Raw genomic sequence first — 16361 nt, 5'->3', positions numbered from 1 at the left:
TCATAACATTCCGAACTTCAGTACACCTTGATGTGCTGAGTGTCGCTTACTTTATTCTGACTTCTCCCTCTCCCTTCTACCCACTTCATGCACTCATCCCGACACCCCGTTTCCTCTTGATTGTGCGGAATGCTCAGACTGCGGCCTAAAATAGACTTGGTCTGGCAGTGACAGAGTACAATGTTAAATTATTGAAGTAGTCTATGGCTCTGCTTGCTCCTTATTTGACCTTGCCTAATTGTCTCAAGTGTCATACTTCATTCCAACATCACAGCTATAGTAATTTATTACAGAACTAAAAAAAAGTTACCCCCAGAAAAATCTTCTTATCTGCATTAATGCAAGAACTTTGTGAACAATTCATCTTCAGAATGTGAAGCAGTGCAGCAGCATGTGTGTAAAAAGTGGCACTTTATAATGAACTCATCTGCAGGGCTGGACTATACACTGTGACTAACTTTAATTAGGTATAATTATATCAAATTAAAAATGGAGATTAAAGTCAATGGAGTGTGTAATTGGGATACAACTGATACAACAAGTGAGTGAGTGAGTGTTGAGTCCAAAACACTTACAAGATTTGGATTCTGGTGAAGGCGGAGAGATACTCGAAACAGCCAGGTCGCTCTTGGACTTTTTTGGTTTCTTTGGGTGAATTTGCCATGGCTTCTCATAGTTGCTGTTCTCCCTTCGAGGGTTTTTGCTTTCTGTTGGGAGAGATAGTCACAATTCCTCCTCAGAATGCCCTGTTATGTAAATTCTAGAAAGCATAAATGCAGGGCGAGTTTACTCTGCAAGCTCTGGTTTCTCTCTTTGAGTCTTTATTTACCATACACTGTATATTGTGGGGAGGAGTATGTACAAAGAAAAATACATCATTCTGCTTGTGTGCGTACATTATGCATGTTTATATCTGTGTGCACCGACCTGGGGAGCTCTGCGCCCACAGTGCTGCGGAGCCAGAGAGAGCTCTGTGCAGTTTGCCAGGGCTGTCTTGCTTGGTCTGCAGGTGATCAATGAGAAAAGGGATTGGATGGTCTGGAGTCTCAGTTATCAATTTGGTCATCAACTCCTACAGGAGCAGAGTAAATAAAAGAGCAGTTAGATGAAAGTGACAATAGAAAAAGGTGATAGCGAGCACATGGCCAGCGCAGTATCCACCATGCTGAAGTGGAGAAAGAAAATACATCCCTACAAACATTATAAGTCTTATATCGTAGTTGACTTCACTATCAAGGGAGGGTAACTAACATGGTGAGATAAGCCCCTTATTTACAATGTAGTTTCAGGAATTTTCTACACCAAAGGTCAATATCCTAAAAAAGACTGCCAAGGCAAACAAGGCAACACTACGTCCCAAAAGATAGGGGCACTCCCCTTCTGTGTCAATTAGTAACAAGCATGTCAGCAAGCTCTATCAAAATCAGATCAGTCAGTCAAGACACAAGGACAAACAAGTAAACAAACACTGCAGCCTTTGGTCTGCTTTTTTTTTTAAAATAGTGTCATAAAGCACGAAGACAGAGTTTCCCCTGATGTTTTAGAAATCCAGCAAACACCATCCAACAAACAGTATTGAGCCTGTTGGACAAAAGGACAAATGTAGAGACAGACAGATCAGGACTGATTTCAGTGTTGAAAATAATAAAGTTATTAAGATGAGGGGAAGGACACCATTATTTCATTCCTACCAGGAGATTTTTAAAGGAAGAGATTATTTAAAAAAAATTGTTGGTGAACATCATTAACTTTACAGTCTGGTTATCAAGAGAGACAAGAGTGTGCAAAGTTGATGTGAAAGAAAAAGTAGTGAGAAAGAAAAGTAGCAGGAGGAAGAAGATAAGGAAAGCACATAGGGAGTCACAGCAACAGACGCTGACTTACACTCACCTAAAGGATTATTAGAAACACCTGTTCAATTTCTCATTATTGCAATTATCTAATCAACCAATCACATGGCAGTTGCTTCAATGCATTTAGGGGTGTGGTCCTGGTCAAAACAATCTCCTGAACTCCAAACTGAATGTCAGAATGGTAAAGAAAGGTGATTTAGGCAATTTTGAGCGTGGCATGGTTGTTTGTGCCAGACGGGCCGGTCGGAGTATTTCACAATCTGCTCAGTTACTAGGATTTTCACGCACAACCATTTCTAGGGTTTACAAAGAATGGTGTGAAAGGGGAAAAACATCCAGTATGCAGCAGTCCTGTGGGCGAAAATGCCTTGTTGATGCTAGAGGTCAGAGGAGAATGGGCCGACTGATTCAAGTTGATAGAAGAGCAACTTTGACTGAAATAACCACTCGTTACAACCGAGGTATGCAGCAAAGCATTTGTGAAGCCACAACACGCACAACCTTGAGGCGGATGGGCTACACCAGCAGAAGACCCCACCGGGTACCACTCATCTCCACTACAAATAGGAAAAAAGCTCACCAAAATTGGAGAGTCTGATGAGTCTCGATCTCGACATTCAGATGGTAGAGTCAGAATTTGGCGTAAACAGAATGAGAACATGGATCCATCATGCCTTGTTACCACTGTGCAGGCTGGTGGTGGTGGTGTAATGGTGTGGGGGATGTTTTCTTGGCACACTTTAGGCCCCTTAGTGCCAATTGGGCATCGTTTAAATGCCCCGGCCTACCTGAGCATTGTTTCTGACCATGTCCATCCCTTTATGGCCACCATGTACCCATCCACTGATGACTATTTCCAGCAGGATAATGCACAATGTCACAAAGCTTGAATCATTTCAAATTGGTTTCTTGAGCATGACAATGAGTTCACTGTATGTGCATAGAAGGTGAACTGGCTCTTCTTCAACTGCTAGTCCACACGTCATACTTGGTTCTTACGGATTCCCAAGCCAAGTCCCCACAAACAACAGGCAAAACTGTTATTTTATCACAGATGTACTGTAGGGGATATCTGTCCCCCTGAAGCAGATGTGAAGTTAAATGACTATATGTCTGTGTATGTGAGTGGGTTTGTGTGTGCTGGCATGATATGGTATGAGGATGAACTCTGTTTGACCAGTTTAAGCCAGCCAGAGCAACAGAGGCTGACTTCAGGACGACTGCAGAGAAGCAAAAAATGGCATTAATAGACTGCAGTGAATTGGCAGTAATATATGGATACAATGAGTGTGAGTGAGTGAGTGAGTGAGTGAGTGAGTGAGTGAGTGTGTTTAAGTACTATGTGCTTCTACGTGACAATCCCAATACTCTATACATAGTTTTGTGCAACTTAACCAAATCATGCAACCCTATGCTTTGTGGCTGATATGCATTTGCCCATGAGGACATGCTCATATATCTGCATCTGTATGTGTTGCTGGGGGTGGGGAGGGCTACAGGTAGCCTATGTGTGGATTATAGCAGGCTACCCTTGGCTGCGCTTTGTGTGCTCAGAAAGCTAATCAGGTAATTGGTCAGGGGGACATTCCTGCCCTGCCCCAGTGCCTACAGCAGCTCTGGCAGCAAACAGCATGTGAATGGACAAACAGGGAGTGTGTTGAAATTTTTCTCTGCAGACTGCAGGTCTAAAGGACTGGAGAACCTTGCATTTCTGCCTGCGACCTACAAGCTCTTCAGAAAGAAAAAATATGCTATTTCTGAGAAATAGCCATATGAAAAAGTACTGGAGGAGAAGATACAGCACACAATATCCATGGTTTTCAACTGCAGAGTAACATTAGACAATCTGCTTCCTGTTTACACCCGCAAACGCATGCTCAGTATATGCAAATGGTCATGTGATATGTGTTGTCACACGTGTTAATATAGACAGAGATTAGTTCTGCTATTGAGCTTGTGTGGATGAAGATCATTTAGTGTGGATGTAGCCTAAGAGTTTAGTAAAGCGTCTGTCCTCACAACTGCGAAGGATTTAGCCTGTGTTTAGCATTTATAAACCACTAACGATGCTAAGATGTAATTACTGCTTGGTAGCTCCTGTGGGTTATTTACTAACTAACCTACCAACAGGAGGTCTATAAATGATGGTTGTAATTTGGTAGATTATACTGGAAGCCAAACTAGCAGAACCCTGTTAAGTCCTGCTGGATTTCCAAGTCCTAATAGTTTTTTTATGGGGAAGGGGAAAAGGGAAGGATGTGCAGTTCTTTTTATGGAGGACTGCAGAGAGGTAATTTTCCAGATTGTGTTTGCCAGTGATAACCCCCCCACCCACACACACACACACACACACACCCACACACACACGCAACTACAGAGACAGATGGGCATGGATAGATGATGATAGGTGTAGGTTCTGGGGATTGTTAAAGAAATGGCAGTACATGTGGGTATATCTACATTCTGCCCACATTTGTACTGTAAACAACTTGTGCCAACATATATTGATTGCACTTCCTGTAGAGTGTTTTGCATGAGCTGAATGAGCTAATGTATGTACCCATTTGTGTCCTCCACCATCTCCAATAACATCAAAAGGCGGACACACAAACACACACACACACACACACACACACATATATACATTTATATATATATATATATATATATATATATATATATATATATATATATATATATATATATATGTATATATATATATATGTATATATATACACACACATTATATACACAGACATATCTATCTATCTATATATATCCGGCCCCATTGTATCACCACAGCGGATATGCATACATTATATAAGTCACATATACAGCAGAACAAAGTAACCGTATCCGACACCTTCACTTTCTATGGTAATGAGGTGCTTTAAATAACATGAGTCTTGCTTGCTATACCCATGCTGTTTGACTGGTATTCATATTTTCTTTGACGGGAACCATAGTAAGAGAATTCTATATACAAGTAGACTATAATGCTATTTGGCTTAAAGTGACTTGCATCAGAAAAACCATTGCATTTGTTTGTATGTGAGAGAGATAGCAAGGTGGCCTCTGCATCAGTGCACTATAAGCAGCCCAACAGGTAGCATTAGTAACTGAGAAATGCAGTCCGTATCTGTGCAGATCTGTTTTCAGGGTCAGATATACGTGTGCCCCTGGCAGTTTGGTTTGGTGGCGGTAATTGACAAGCTGTCAGCAAGCCAAGAGATACCCGTGTCCTTGGAAGCTCTCAAGGACTTGCTCCGAGGACAATGACAATCATGATACTCTCACTGACGCTCCCTGTATCCCTGCAAAACAAACTCCCCAAATTGAAAGTGGAAAAGAGTTGAAAAAGGAGAGGATACATGGGTGGTAGACTGAAGGACATAGGGATAAATCCTGCTCAAGTGTCCTTTTCAGTATAACAAATCTTCCCAACCTCATGGAGTGATTATCTAATCTTAACCCTAGACCCCTTTCTGTGAAGGTTCAAAAGATACATTTCTTGTGTGGGAATCGAAGGAGGTATAAAGAAATTTTTAGTTGTCTGACAGCTGACGGCAGTTGAAAAACACCACAAGGCGGAAAACCTGTATGTGATATGTAATATATATGTGAAGTGTTTACTCATTATGTAGTAAATTGGATGAACTACAGGCAAATGGCTACCATCTGCAACTGTATATGAATGTTTGTATCACGGCCTTCACAGAGACATGGCTTGACAGTCGAGGTTTTGATTCTGATCTATGGGGGTGGCGTCCGCCTATTCATATACAGAAAGTGGTGTAAGTCTGTAGTTGCACAGGGACAGTATGTGAGGCTGACATTGAAATGCTGAATGTCTCTTTGCCTGTATTACTTACCAAGAGAATTCCTGCAACTTGTATTTGCGGTAGTGTACATCCACCCCCAGGCAAATGAAAATAATGCATCCAAAGTTATATTGGATTAGGTAAACAAGACCAGTTATTCAGACAAAGAAACAAGTGACTAAAACAATAGGTCTGGATGGAGAATAAAATTGAGGTCCTTAGAGAGTGTTTTGAATGTACAGCATGGGATGCACTTGTTGGAATGCTTTTTGGTTCTAAATGTCCTTTACAGAGTAAAGATGAAATAACTTTGCATCGTCAACACCTCTCCCAGGCTCATACGCAAACTCCAGGGGTCGAGAACTGGTCTGGTTACATCAACAGTCTTTAGGGTTTTTTATTACTAGAAATGACAATGCTATAGGCATTAAGATTAGGTCTACTGATCTTTGGAAAAAGAATGATGAAGTCTTCTACAGATCAGGGACAACCGCAGAGTCTAAAGAAAGCTGAAATAGTCTTTGAAATACATCACTTAGTTAATCTGCACAGTATGTTAATATCCTTCCACATATTCCATCTGATATGTATGCACTTGCACTTTTGACCTTTTATACCTGTGTTAGACACTGTTGCTATTAATCCTTGTTATATGTCATTCTAAAACATTTGTCAAACTTTTTGAGTATTTTTAGATTATTTTTCATGTATGTAAAGTGTAAGCTTTGCGCTTTTTGTTTCAGGTCAACCTGGTCAAGCTGCTGAATTTCCACTTTAGCCGTTAAACTGTTGGAGCTATAGATGGTTGTCTGGATGTGAGGAGACACTAAGCCACCACATACTCTGCGTGAGCCAGCTGTCTATGATGTCTGTGTTCCCGACTGGATGTATTACAAACTACTGAGACGAGACAACTGTGTCCGTCAACTGTATGAGTGAAGGTAGTGTTACCAGCAGAATATTCTGCAGGTAACAACTAAACTCAATCAACATAGCAACAACTCAGGCGCTGTGGCTCTGATTAGCTCTTTACTTTAGACTTGTCCTTGTGTAAATAAAATTGAAATACAACAACAGCTCTAAATGATGTTGTAAAGCAACAGTCTGAATTGCTGAAACTGGACTTTAGGGAACCTGCCCACAGTCACCCCCCTAAGCGCAAATGTGTTTATCAGTGGTCCTATACGTCAGTCAGAAGAGGAGATGAGGATTCAGCCGACTGTTGGGACTAAACAAATGGCTTTCAACTGAATGTACCGTCCACTCTCTGAAGTTCATTGACAATTTAAACATTTTCTGGGAGCGCAGACATCTTTTTAAAGCAGATAGACTCCCTTACAAGCCAGGAGTAAGTGTTCACCTCTAATTGCTTTACTTTCTGCGCTACACATCTGCTCCCTTACCAAGGTCACAAAACAAAAGGAAGACACAACAAAGTGCGGCAGGATCCAGCACAGCCCCCGCCTGTGCAAAGATGACCATGGGAGACAGAGAGCAGAGACACGAAACCTCACTCCTCTTCACCCGTCCCACCCCTCAAACCTTCCCAACCCCGAACTTCTGGGATTCATCGCTGTCTCTACTATGATGTCTCCACAAACACCTTTCCCTTATTTCCCCCATCAATTATGCACCCTTCCTACCCCCATGGCTCAACCCCGGGCAAAAGTAAAACGCCAAGCACACATACCAGGATGTCAGAAAACTCCTTCCCCCCAGACTGATAAGGACGCTGTGTGCAAAATCTGGCAAGCACTATCTGATATGTGCGGGCCTTGGCTGCAGGACTAGTGTACATAATGACCTTTTCAAGACAAGCCCGGGCCCTGTGGATTCAATTCTTCCTCAATTTGTTGTGATAGGTAATAGGAAAAGAATGGTGAATAAGCACTTAACTGCAAACTTGACAAATTTAGCATCCATTCCCGTCAGCTACGCCTGTCCAAAAAATGAAAACCAACTAACATAGCTTACTAAACGTCAGGTTTGGCAGGAAAATCATTTTTAATCAATGATTTTATTCTAAGCACAATCTAGATTTTATGTTTTTAACTGAAACCTGGTTAGACCATAATAACAGCGCTGCTGTTCTCATCGAGTCAGCTCCCCCTAACTTCAGTTTTATGAGTGAGAATAGAGTGAATAAGAAAGGAGGTGGAGTCGCCATTTGTTTTAATGACTCATTCCACTGTACGCAAATATGTTATGGAAATTTTGTTTCTTTTGATATGTTGCTCTTCAATTAAGATTCTCCCCTCAAGCGATGTTCTAAATATCTACAGGCCACCAATATATGTGCAACCTTCATGATGACTTCACTGAACTGCTGTCTATTACTGCATTAACTTTGATTGTGTAATCATTGCGGGTGATTTTAACATTCAGTTGACAGCCCCCAGACAGGGGGACCAAAGAGCTGTGTTGGTTTTTGAGAACTATGGACTGACTCAGCATGTGACGGAGCCCACCCCAATAAGGGGCACACTCTGGACGATTGTCTCCAAAGGTCTGAACATTTCCAAGGTTGTGGTGACTGACGTTGCTCTCTCAGATCATTCCTGTGTTTTCTTTAACGGCACTATCTCTGTGCCCAAAAGTGTCCAAACAAGAACAGAAAACGGTATCACTGAAAACACCAGTGAAACATTTATACAGCTTTTCTCCTCCACACCAGCCCTCTCGGGCTATCAGTCAGTGAGCTTGTAGATAATTTCAACTGTAAAATTACAAATGTTATTGATGCCATTGCTCCCACTAAGGTCAAAGTTGTATCTGGTAGAAAAGATCTCCATGGAGAAATGCTACTGGTGAGAACAGAAAAAAGAGAGGTGTAGGAAAGCTGAACGAAGGTGGCGAAAAACAAATCCCTGGTCCATTATAAACTCTAAAGAGAGACTTCGCATTATAATTGGAACTGAGGAATGCAGAAGGTCTTTTCTCTGATATTATATCTCTAGAAACAATAATAATTCCGTGCTTTGTTTGCTACGGGATAGGTTAACAAACCCTCCAGTACCAGTAGCATCTGAAATTTATCTACCAAGGCCTGCAATGACTTTGCCTCCTTCTTCAAAGACAAAATTCAAAAGATTAGACAACAGTCAGTGCCCCATCAAGTCCAGGATATGTGTTGTCACAGGTTCAACAAAAATAGTTCCAATATGACAGAATTTCACACGATCAACCATACAAACCGGAGGACATTATTCAACATCTGAAAACCTCGACCTGTTGCCTTGATGTTCTACCAAGGGACTTTTCAAAAATGTTTCCAATTGTTGACTTCTGATCTTCTACAGATTGTGAACACAATCTTCTTTCAGGTATCTTTCCACAGGCCCTGAAAACTGCAGTAATCAAGCCACTCTTAAAAAAGAACAACCTAGACAAGTCACTAATGAGCAACTATAGGCCAATATCAAAACTTCCGTTTTAAGTAAAATCATTGAAAAAGTACTTTTCAACAACTCAACCATTTCGTCACTAAGCAACAGTTTGATACCTTCAGTCGGGTTTCCGACCACCCACAGCACTGAACGGCTCTTGTCAAGTCTTTAATGCATCCACTTAACACACAGATAATGGCAAAATTTCAATCTTAGTATACTTGATTCAGTGCTGCATTTGACACGGTCGACCACGACATACTACTAGACCGATTGGAAAACTGCGTTGGCTTTCTGGCTCAGTACTAAACTGGTTTGAATCCTACCTAAAGAATAGGGATTACTTTGTGTCTATAGGTATTATGCATCTGAGCGTCAAATATGACGTGCGGAGTTCCGCACGGCTCCATTCTGGGGCTCTTCTGTTTAACATCTACATGCTTCCACTGGCTCAGATTATGGAGAAAAACAAAATAAGTTACATAGTTTGCGGACGCACACAAATTTACATAACCTTATCGCCAGGGGATGTCCAATACAAAAACTGACTAAGTGCACGAACAAATTAACGGCTGGATGTGCCAGAACTTTCTGAAATTAAATGAAGGAAAAACTGAGGTGGTGTTTTTGGAGCAAGAGGGAACAATTAAAAGTCTGCGCTCAGCTTAAACAACATGTTAAAAACAACAGACAAAGCCAGAAATCTTGGTGTAGTCATGGACTCCGACCTGAACTTTAACAGCCACATTAAGACAATTACAAAGTCAGCCTACTATCACCTTAAGAATATATCAAGGGTTAAAGGACTTATGTGTCAACAGGATTTGGAAAAACTTGTCCATGCCTTATCTTCAGTAGACTGACTACTGTAACGGGGCTTTACAGGTCTCCCAAAAAATCAATCAGACAGCTGCAGCTGATTCAGAACGCTGCTGCTCGAGTCCCACTAAGACCAAGAGACTGGATCACATCACTCCGTTCTGAAGTCTTTACACTGGCTTCCTGTGTCTCAAAGAATTGATTTCAAAGTACTCTTGCTAGTTTATTAATCACTTAACGGTTTAGGTCCAAAATATATTGCTGATCTGCTACTACACTATGAACCACCCAGACCTCTCAGGTCATCTGGGACAGGTCTGCTTTCGTCCCCAGAGTCAGAACTAAACAGGGTGAAGCAGCTTCATTCTATGCTCCCATATCGGAATAAACTCCCAGAAACTGTAGATCCGCTGCTACTCTCAGTTCTTTTAAATCAAGGCTGAAGACCTTTCTATTTGATGCTGCCTTTCTTAAATGACTAATCATTTCTTTAAATTTTATGCTGCACTGTAAATTTTATTCTTGTTTTTTAGTTTCTCTTGTTTTAAATGTATTCATGTGTTTTACCGGTTTTTAATGCTTGTGATTTTTAACTGTTTTAAGTGTGTTATCTGTTTAACTGATTTTGTGTAAAGCACTTGAATTGCCTTGTTGCTGAAATGTGCTATACAAATAAAGCTGCCTTGCCTTGCCTTGCCTTGCCTTGCCTCTATCAAGACTTCCAAGAGGGCTCCATGTCCCTGTTGGCCACAGACTACCACTGATTTGCCTAATGTTTGTCAAGGAAATGTGAGGATGCAAAGTCATATGACGGTATTTAAGGTCACGTCTGTCAGTCCAATGTGCTTCATATACAAAAAGAGGTCATTATTGGAAAAAAGAGAATGATGGGGAATGAGCCAATTAGGTGAACATGAGGAAAGACAAAGAGAGAGAGAGAGACCATTGGAAGAGATCCAGACCTTGAATAAGCAGGCAGACAAGAGCATCATGCGGAAGAGGAGACTGTGGGAGAGGCAATGTCACCTGGGGGTGGGGAAGTTGGAGGGGGGGAATGACTCACAATATAATTAGTAGACAAAAAAAATGTATCGACCACAATTTCTTCACATAGACTGAAAATGCTTAATATTCTTAAAATGTTGGGTCTTGGATTGTTTGTTGGTCTAAACAAGTACACAATGCAGCTTTGCCAATAGGGAAGAGCTTTTGTCTCACGTTGTTGCTACTTCTTCTCACTCTAATGTTGTCCGTCACTGCTGCTTACCTACATATCTGACCAATGATCTTTGGGGCCAAACTGTACTCTTTAAATATCATTACAATTCTGCCACCTCCCTATCACCACCATGACCTTCAGGATTGTTCCAGGAGATTTAACAGATAGTTTCCATCATTTGCCTGCAGGCTGTACTGCACCACCTACAGCGTCTATGCTACACCCAATCCTTTGCTATCATCTTGATATCATCTTGAAGGTGCTTCACATTGATGGGGTCTAAACGCCCAGCTTTCATCAGTGCAATAAACGTTGTTATATACTTCCATTTGATGTATTGAACTTTCTCACATCATATAGACAACATTATTATCATTAATAAAATAATCTAATTATGAAAACAACCATTAGTCACAGTCCTATAAACTCTGTTACAGCTCTGCTGGTTTGGTCAGTGAGTTATGAAGTGCTGCATATCTAATATATTTTTTAAGCATGACGGTGACGAATAAAACATCCGACAAGAGAAATAACTTAGACTTTATTACACGATAAAGTACATTCTTTTAAAGAATTACGGCTAAAGCAATTCCTCGATTCAGGCACCACTGCAACCAATCAAAACTAGGCCATGAAGGATGAATTCCCATCTTACAACCATACTCACGTGCCCATGGCCATGTGCATATGGAGAACACTGTAACTGTCTCTGGCTGTGCAGAGATCCCCTCTTAAAGCCATTTTAATGGAAGAGATGTGGGACAAAATCCAAAGTCTTTGTTCTGTATAAAAATGCAAGGAAACACTGTCCAGGGACGCACAAAGTTAATTCATACCTGCTTGATTTGTTTAACTCAGACCGCCTAGGCCTCATATTGGCTACAACGGAAGTTTAAAAAGCACAGATGACTGTGGATTTTGTCCCCCATCACTTATATTAAAAATGATTTAAGGCCTTTAGTTGTATACATGTGCATAGACACACATGGATCCCTCCTAGGACAAACACACATACAGTTATAAGTCACAAGCTGAACAGATCAGATGATCGGCTCCCCCACACCACCAGCATGACTATCAATACAACACAGCAGTCAGCCATCAGCATCCTCAGGCTATTAGTGGACAGGATAACTTTATTAGCATGCACCGTAACTACCACACACGCTCCCTTTCTCTTTCCATACCCACTCACTGCCCTCACCTGACGTTGTTGCACGCTCTAAATCTTCCTCATATTGAACTTCATCACTCATCGTCTCACTGCCTAATCTCGCAGATATCCTTTGCCTTCTCTCTTCACCCCTTCTTGTACTCCCCCCGGACCATCATGGCCTTGAGCTGCCTGTCTTGTGGCAATTACTCTGACTGAGCCTGAATGAGAGCTCTATTAACCCATGCACAACCAGACGTCTGCCATGTCAAGTCATTAATGTCTCTAAACAAATAGTGGTATCTGAAAAATGAATAAAAATGGATTTGATGAAGATTGTGGCTGTGTTTGTCTGGAACTATGTGTTTAGAGTTAAACCAATCCCAAACTCTTTTTCTCCTCTGAATTTTGATGGTGTTGATTTCTAAATATAAATTCTACGGTCTTTGCTGCCCTTCCCTACAGACAACAAAAGTGAAAGGCTGCATTTCAAATTTCACATGGTGCCATAACAAAAGTGCCATGGGAAATTGCAAATCATTTTTCACTAAATTGATTGTATTGACTTTCAGCAAGCCTTTACAGCTTTTTGATACAATATTAAAATTAAAATTAGAGTGAACATCTATGTTTAGATGCACATATATGCAATAATAACCCACAAGCATACAAATGGATGATAAACAAGAGTATAAATCATTTCTTGATCAATGGATTTAACTATGCTGTGTAAGGTGATACAACTGCCTTTATCATTCCACTGAGCTCCGTAGCATGATAAAAAAAACTCACTTCTCATACTGGACTGTAATATCAAATGGTCATTATTATTCTGGTAATAACTGACCTAGTTTTGCAGATGTTTCTCTTTGAATAGTAAAACATCAACAAAATAACAACATGACACACAACTGATATGGAACTGCGGAGTTATTATTACCTGATGTGTGGGCAATGACAAAGTTACCCTGTCAGACAGAAATGTTTCCATGTGTGTTTGTAGATGTAATAAGACCTCTGATGGATTCTTCATGATGCATTACTGAACCTCTCTCCTTGTGCGTGTCTGTTAATGCATTTCAAAAGGTCAACAATATATTGAGTGCAATTCCTGCTTTTTATCTAAAGCGGTATAGGAATTATAGTGAATGCAGGTCAGTAAAATTCGTATATAAACAATATAATCAATCACTGAGGCAGATCAAATGATTGAAAACATACTAAAACAAGTTATATGGATAGAGAAATGATAGTTTCACTGAGACAGGAAGAGCATGCTGCTTCTACTGTAAAGGTGAAAATAGCTTAAAAAAGGAATCACACCAAGTCCAATAAATGACCTCTTAAGGGAGTGGATCAATAAGTCAGAGAGGGCGTGTGTTGGTGTCCACGTCCTGCCTGTCTGCCTGTCTGACTGACCTCTATACAGTACTGCACGGCTGCTGCACTACCGAGACCCTGAGCACAGCAGATTAGAAACACTACGCAGCTGAGCAGGTTGGAGTGGAACTTTTCCTCATGGATGGAAAAGAAATCTACAGGGAGAAGCAAAGTCATTTACCTTTACTATAAGTAGCAACACCACCAGTAGGAACAGAGCAGCTTCACTGATTTAAATTCCGCCACAAGGCATTGGCTGAAATCGAGTGCAGATTCAACACCAGTCAGTGCTCAGTTGTTTTCCCTTTTATAGATTTAAAATCTCTAACATTCTTCTATGTGGAAATGTGAGGCTGTAACTACACAAAATGTCTCAAAAAATAAATTTAAATACACATGAAAAAAAGAAAATGAAATGAAAGTCATTAAATGGATTATTGATGCATTAATGTTTTATGAGCCTCACTGTATTTTACATTCTTTCTCTATTTAATAAATCAGATCCAGTTTAACACTCCTTCAGTACTTCATCAGTGTCAGCAAGTAATCATAACAACCCCCAAGCTGAGACCAATACTCATTTAATAATAGATATTATATTCAAGCTACTGAAGTCATTAAAAAGGAGAAAGCCAAGACTTGGAACAATGATGCCAATTCTACCACAGAATAGTTATTATTCAAAATTTGACTGTTACACCAATTAGAGTTCAATCCAGTGACATTTCTGGTCGAGGCTACACTTACATGATCCATAAGTTCCCGTTCCATCAGAACACTTATATCACCTAAGATATGATTGACAGACCACAGCAGGGAGAACATTTATACACCGTTTGCTGTTAAAGGCAGCAAAGACTGCTCTTTTTTGGCCATTTTTAGGCATTTATTTTCATTGGACAGCTGAAGACCTGAAAGGGGAAAGAGGGGGAAGGACATGCAGCAAAGAGCTGCAGGTCGGAATCAAACCCACGGCCGCTGCATCAAGGAATAAACCTCTGTATATGGCCTGGCTCTACCAGATGAGCTACCCAGGCACCCAGTCTGTCTTAGTCTGTCCCAGTCTTTTTTACCTACTGGTCATGTTACATGAGTTTAGAGGTCAGGAAACTATGGATAGATCCTAAAGATCCTCTATGATTAAAGAAAGATTAAAGGAATCTATATTCTTTCATATGATTGAGGTGATCCGGTTTCCATGGCAAATGCCAGGTAAGGGGAACCTTTATCCTTAATATGTTGCAGTAGGTAACACACCTTCTCGCTGTATCTTTTCAAGATGTGTATTAAACAAAGTGTAACAAAGGATCCTAAACATATGGCCTTCAGCTTGCTTTATTGCCTATAAGGACTACAATTCTTGATGCAACACAAAAAAAAAATGTAAAAACTCCCACTACACTAAAACTGTTAATTGATTGGAAAAGAGAAGGTGTTTAAAAGAATATCAATTTATCAAAATAGGCAAGTGGCTGACAATAATCTGGAGTTCAATTACTTCAATTATTATGAAAGGCTGCTTTACGTTTTGGAGAATATTCTGACGATGTTGACTCAGCCTGCTGTCTCTGCAAAACAACCATGTCATTAGCGAAGGAGAGGAATCAATTTGGTGGCAAATCATAAGCTGTGTCTCATCAGAGTGAGTAAATGAACCCCCGCTCGCTGTTACACAGTTTAATGCTGCAGCTATGTGTTGGGTCTGAGGAAGAAGAGATGGGGCTTTGCAGATGAGGGAGAAATGAAGAGGAAGAAGAGTTCGGGGTAAAAGATGTTTACATCAAGGTGGTCTTTACACAACAAGAAGTAAAAGAATACACTAATAGCATACAAGATACTGAATTACATACATGTACACTTATGAAATTAAATGCATTTCAGCAAAAATAAACCAGAAAGACAACCTTTTCAATAAATAACACTAAGAGTGATTATGGTTTTCCTGCTCACATGTAAACCAACCAGATCAGTGGAAGACGATCCATTTATTTTTTTCTAGAAAATGTAAATCACTACTAATTACCATCATTCCTTAAATATTGAAATGATATCGGTTTTGGTTCAGTTCAAGCCCCAAATCCTTATTTTAGACCATCACATTGCCACAATGTTGTGTTTCGTATTGTAAAATACTTTGTAACAACTGTACTTATATTTCTTTTGTTTAAAGATCTTTTTTTTTCTTTATAGGACAGCTGAAGACATGAAAGGGGGGTAATGACATGCAGCAAAGGGCCCCAGGGACGGAGTCAAACCCGCGGCCGATGCATCGAGGCGTAAACCTCTGCATATGAGCGCCTGCTCTACCAGGTGAGCTACCCAGGCACCCCGCACTTATATTTCTACATTGTGCTCTTGAATTTGGAAATTGTTTTGTAACATTTAACAGACACGCTTCCCCATTGTTGTATTCATGTTTGAATAGCAATCACATTTTCAGCTCTTTTTTGCTTTAAGCAGCGTAGCAGAACAGCTGTAGTACTACTTCTGCTGCTGTGCCAATTCTCTAAATGTGATCAAAAAGAAAATTACCAGAAGAATTCCGATCTCTCTTCCTGGATTTGTCTCATGAAAAGAAAAGCTTGTTTCTTCACAACTGAATGCACATGGGTGGGTTTTCTTTGGGACTACAATGAAATGGCCAAAACTTCTCATGCGCAACACCAAGGTAGCAGCTAAATCATTTTCTCATAAGGAGATTGGCAGACCCAGGTGAGGGTTCATACGTTC

General features: G+C 40.5%; 1 protein-coding gene across 1 annotated transcript in view; it reads right to left on the bottom strand.

Annotated features, from left to right (window-relative positions):
- The window catches only part of c22h8orf34 (chromosome 22 C8orf34 homolog), a 63493-nt gene that overhangs the window by 45203 nt on the left and 1929 nt on the right, over positions 1 to 16361 (bottom strand). The window contains exons 2-3 of the mRNA XM_032504180.1: positions 928 to 1072; positions 576 to 707 (exon numbers count right to left, since the gene is read on the bottom strand). Coding sequence (XP_032360071.1) covers positions 576 to 707; positions 928 to 1072 — 277 coding nt within the window. The remainder of the gene's footprint in view (positions 1 to 575; positions 708 to 927; positions 1073 to 16361) is intronic.

Source organism: Etheostoma spectabile, chromosome 22, assembly GCF_008692095.1.
Source record: "Etheostoma spectabile isolate EspeVRDwgs_2016 chromosome 22, UIUC_Espe_1.0, whole genome shotgun sequence".
NCBI lineage: Eukaryota > Metazoa > Chordata > Actinopteri > Perciformes > Percidae > Etheostoma > Etheostoma spectabile.
The sequence above is the reverse complement of the archived record's forward strand: the minus strand, read 5'-3'. Positions and strand labels throughout refer to the sequence as shown.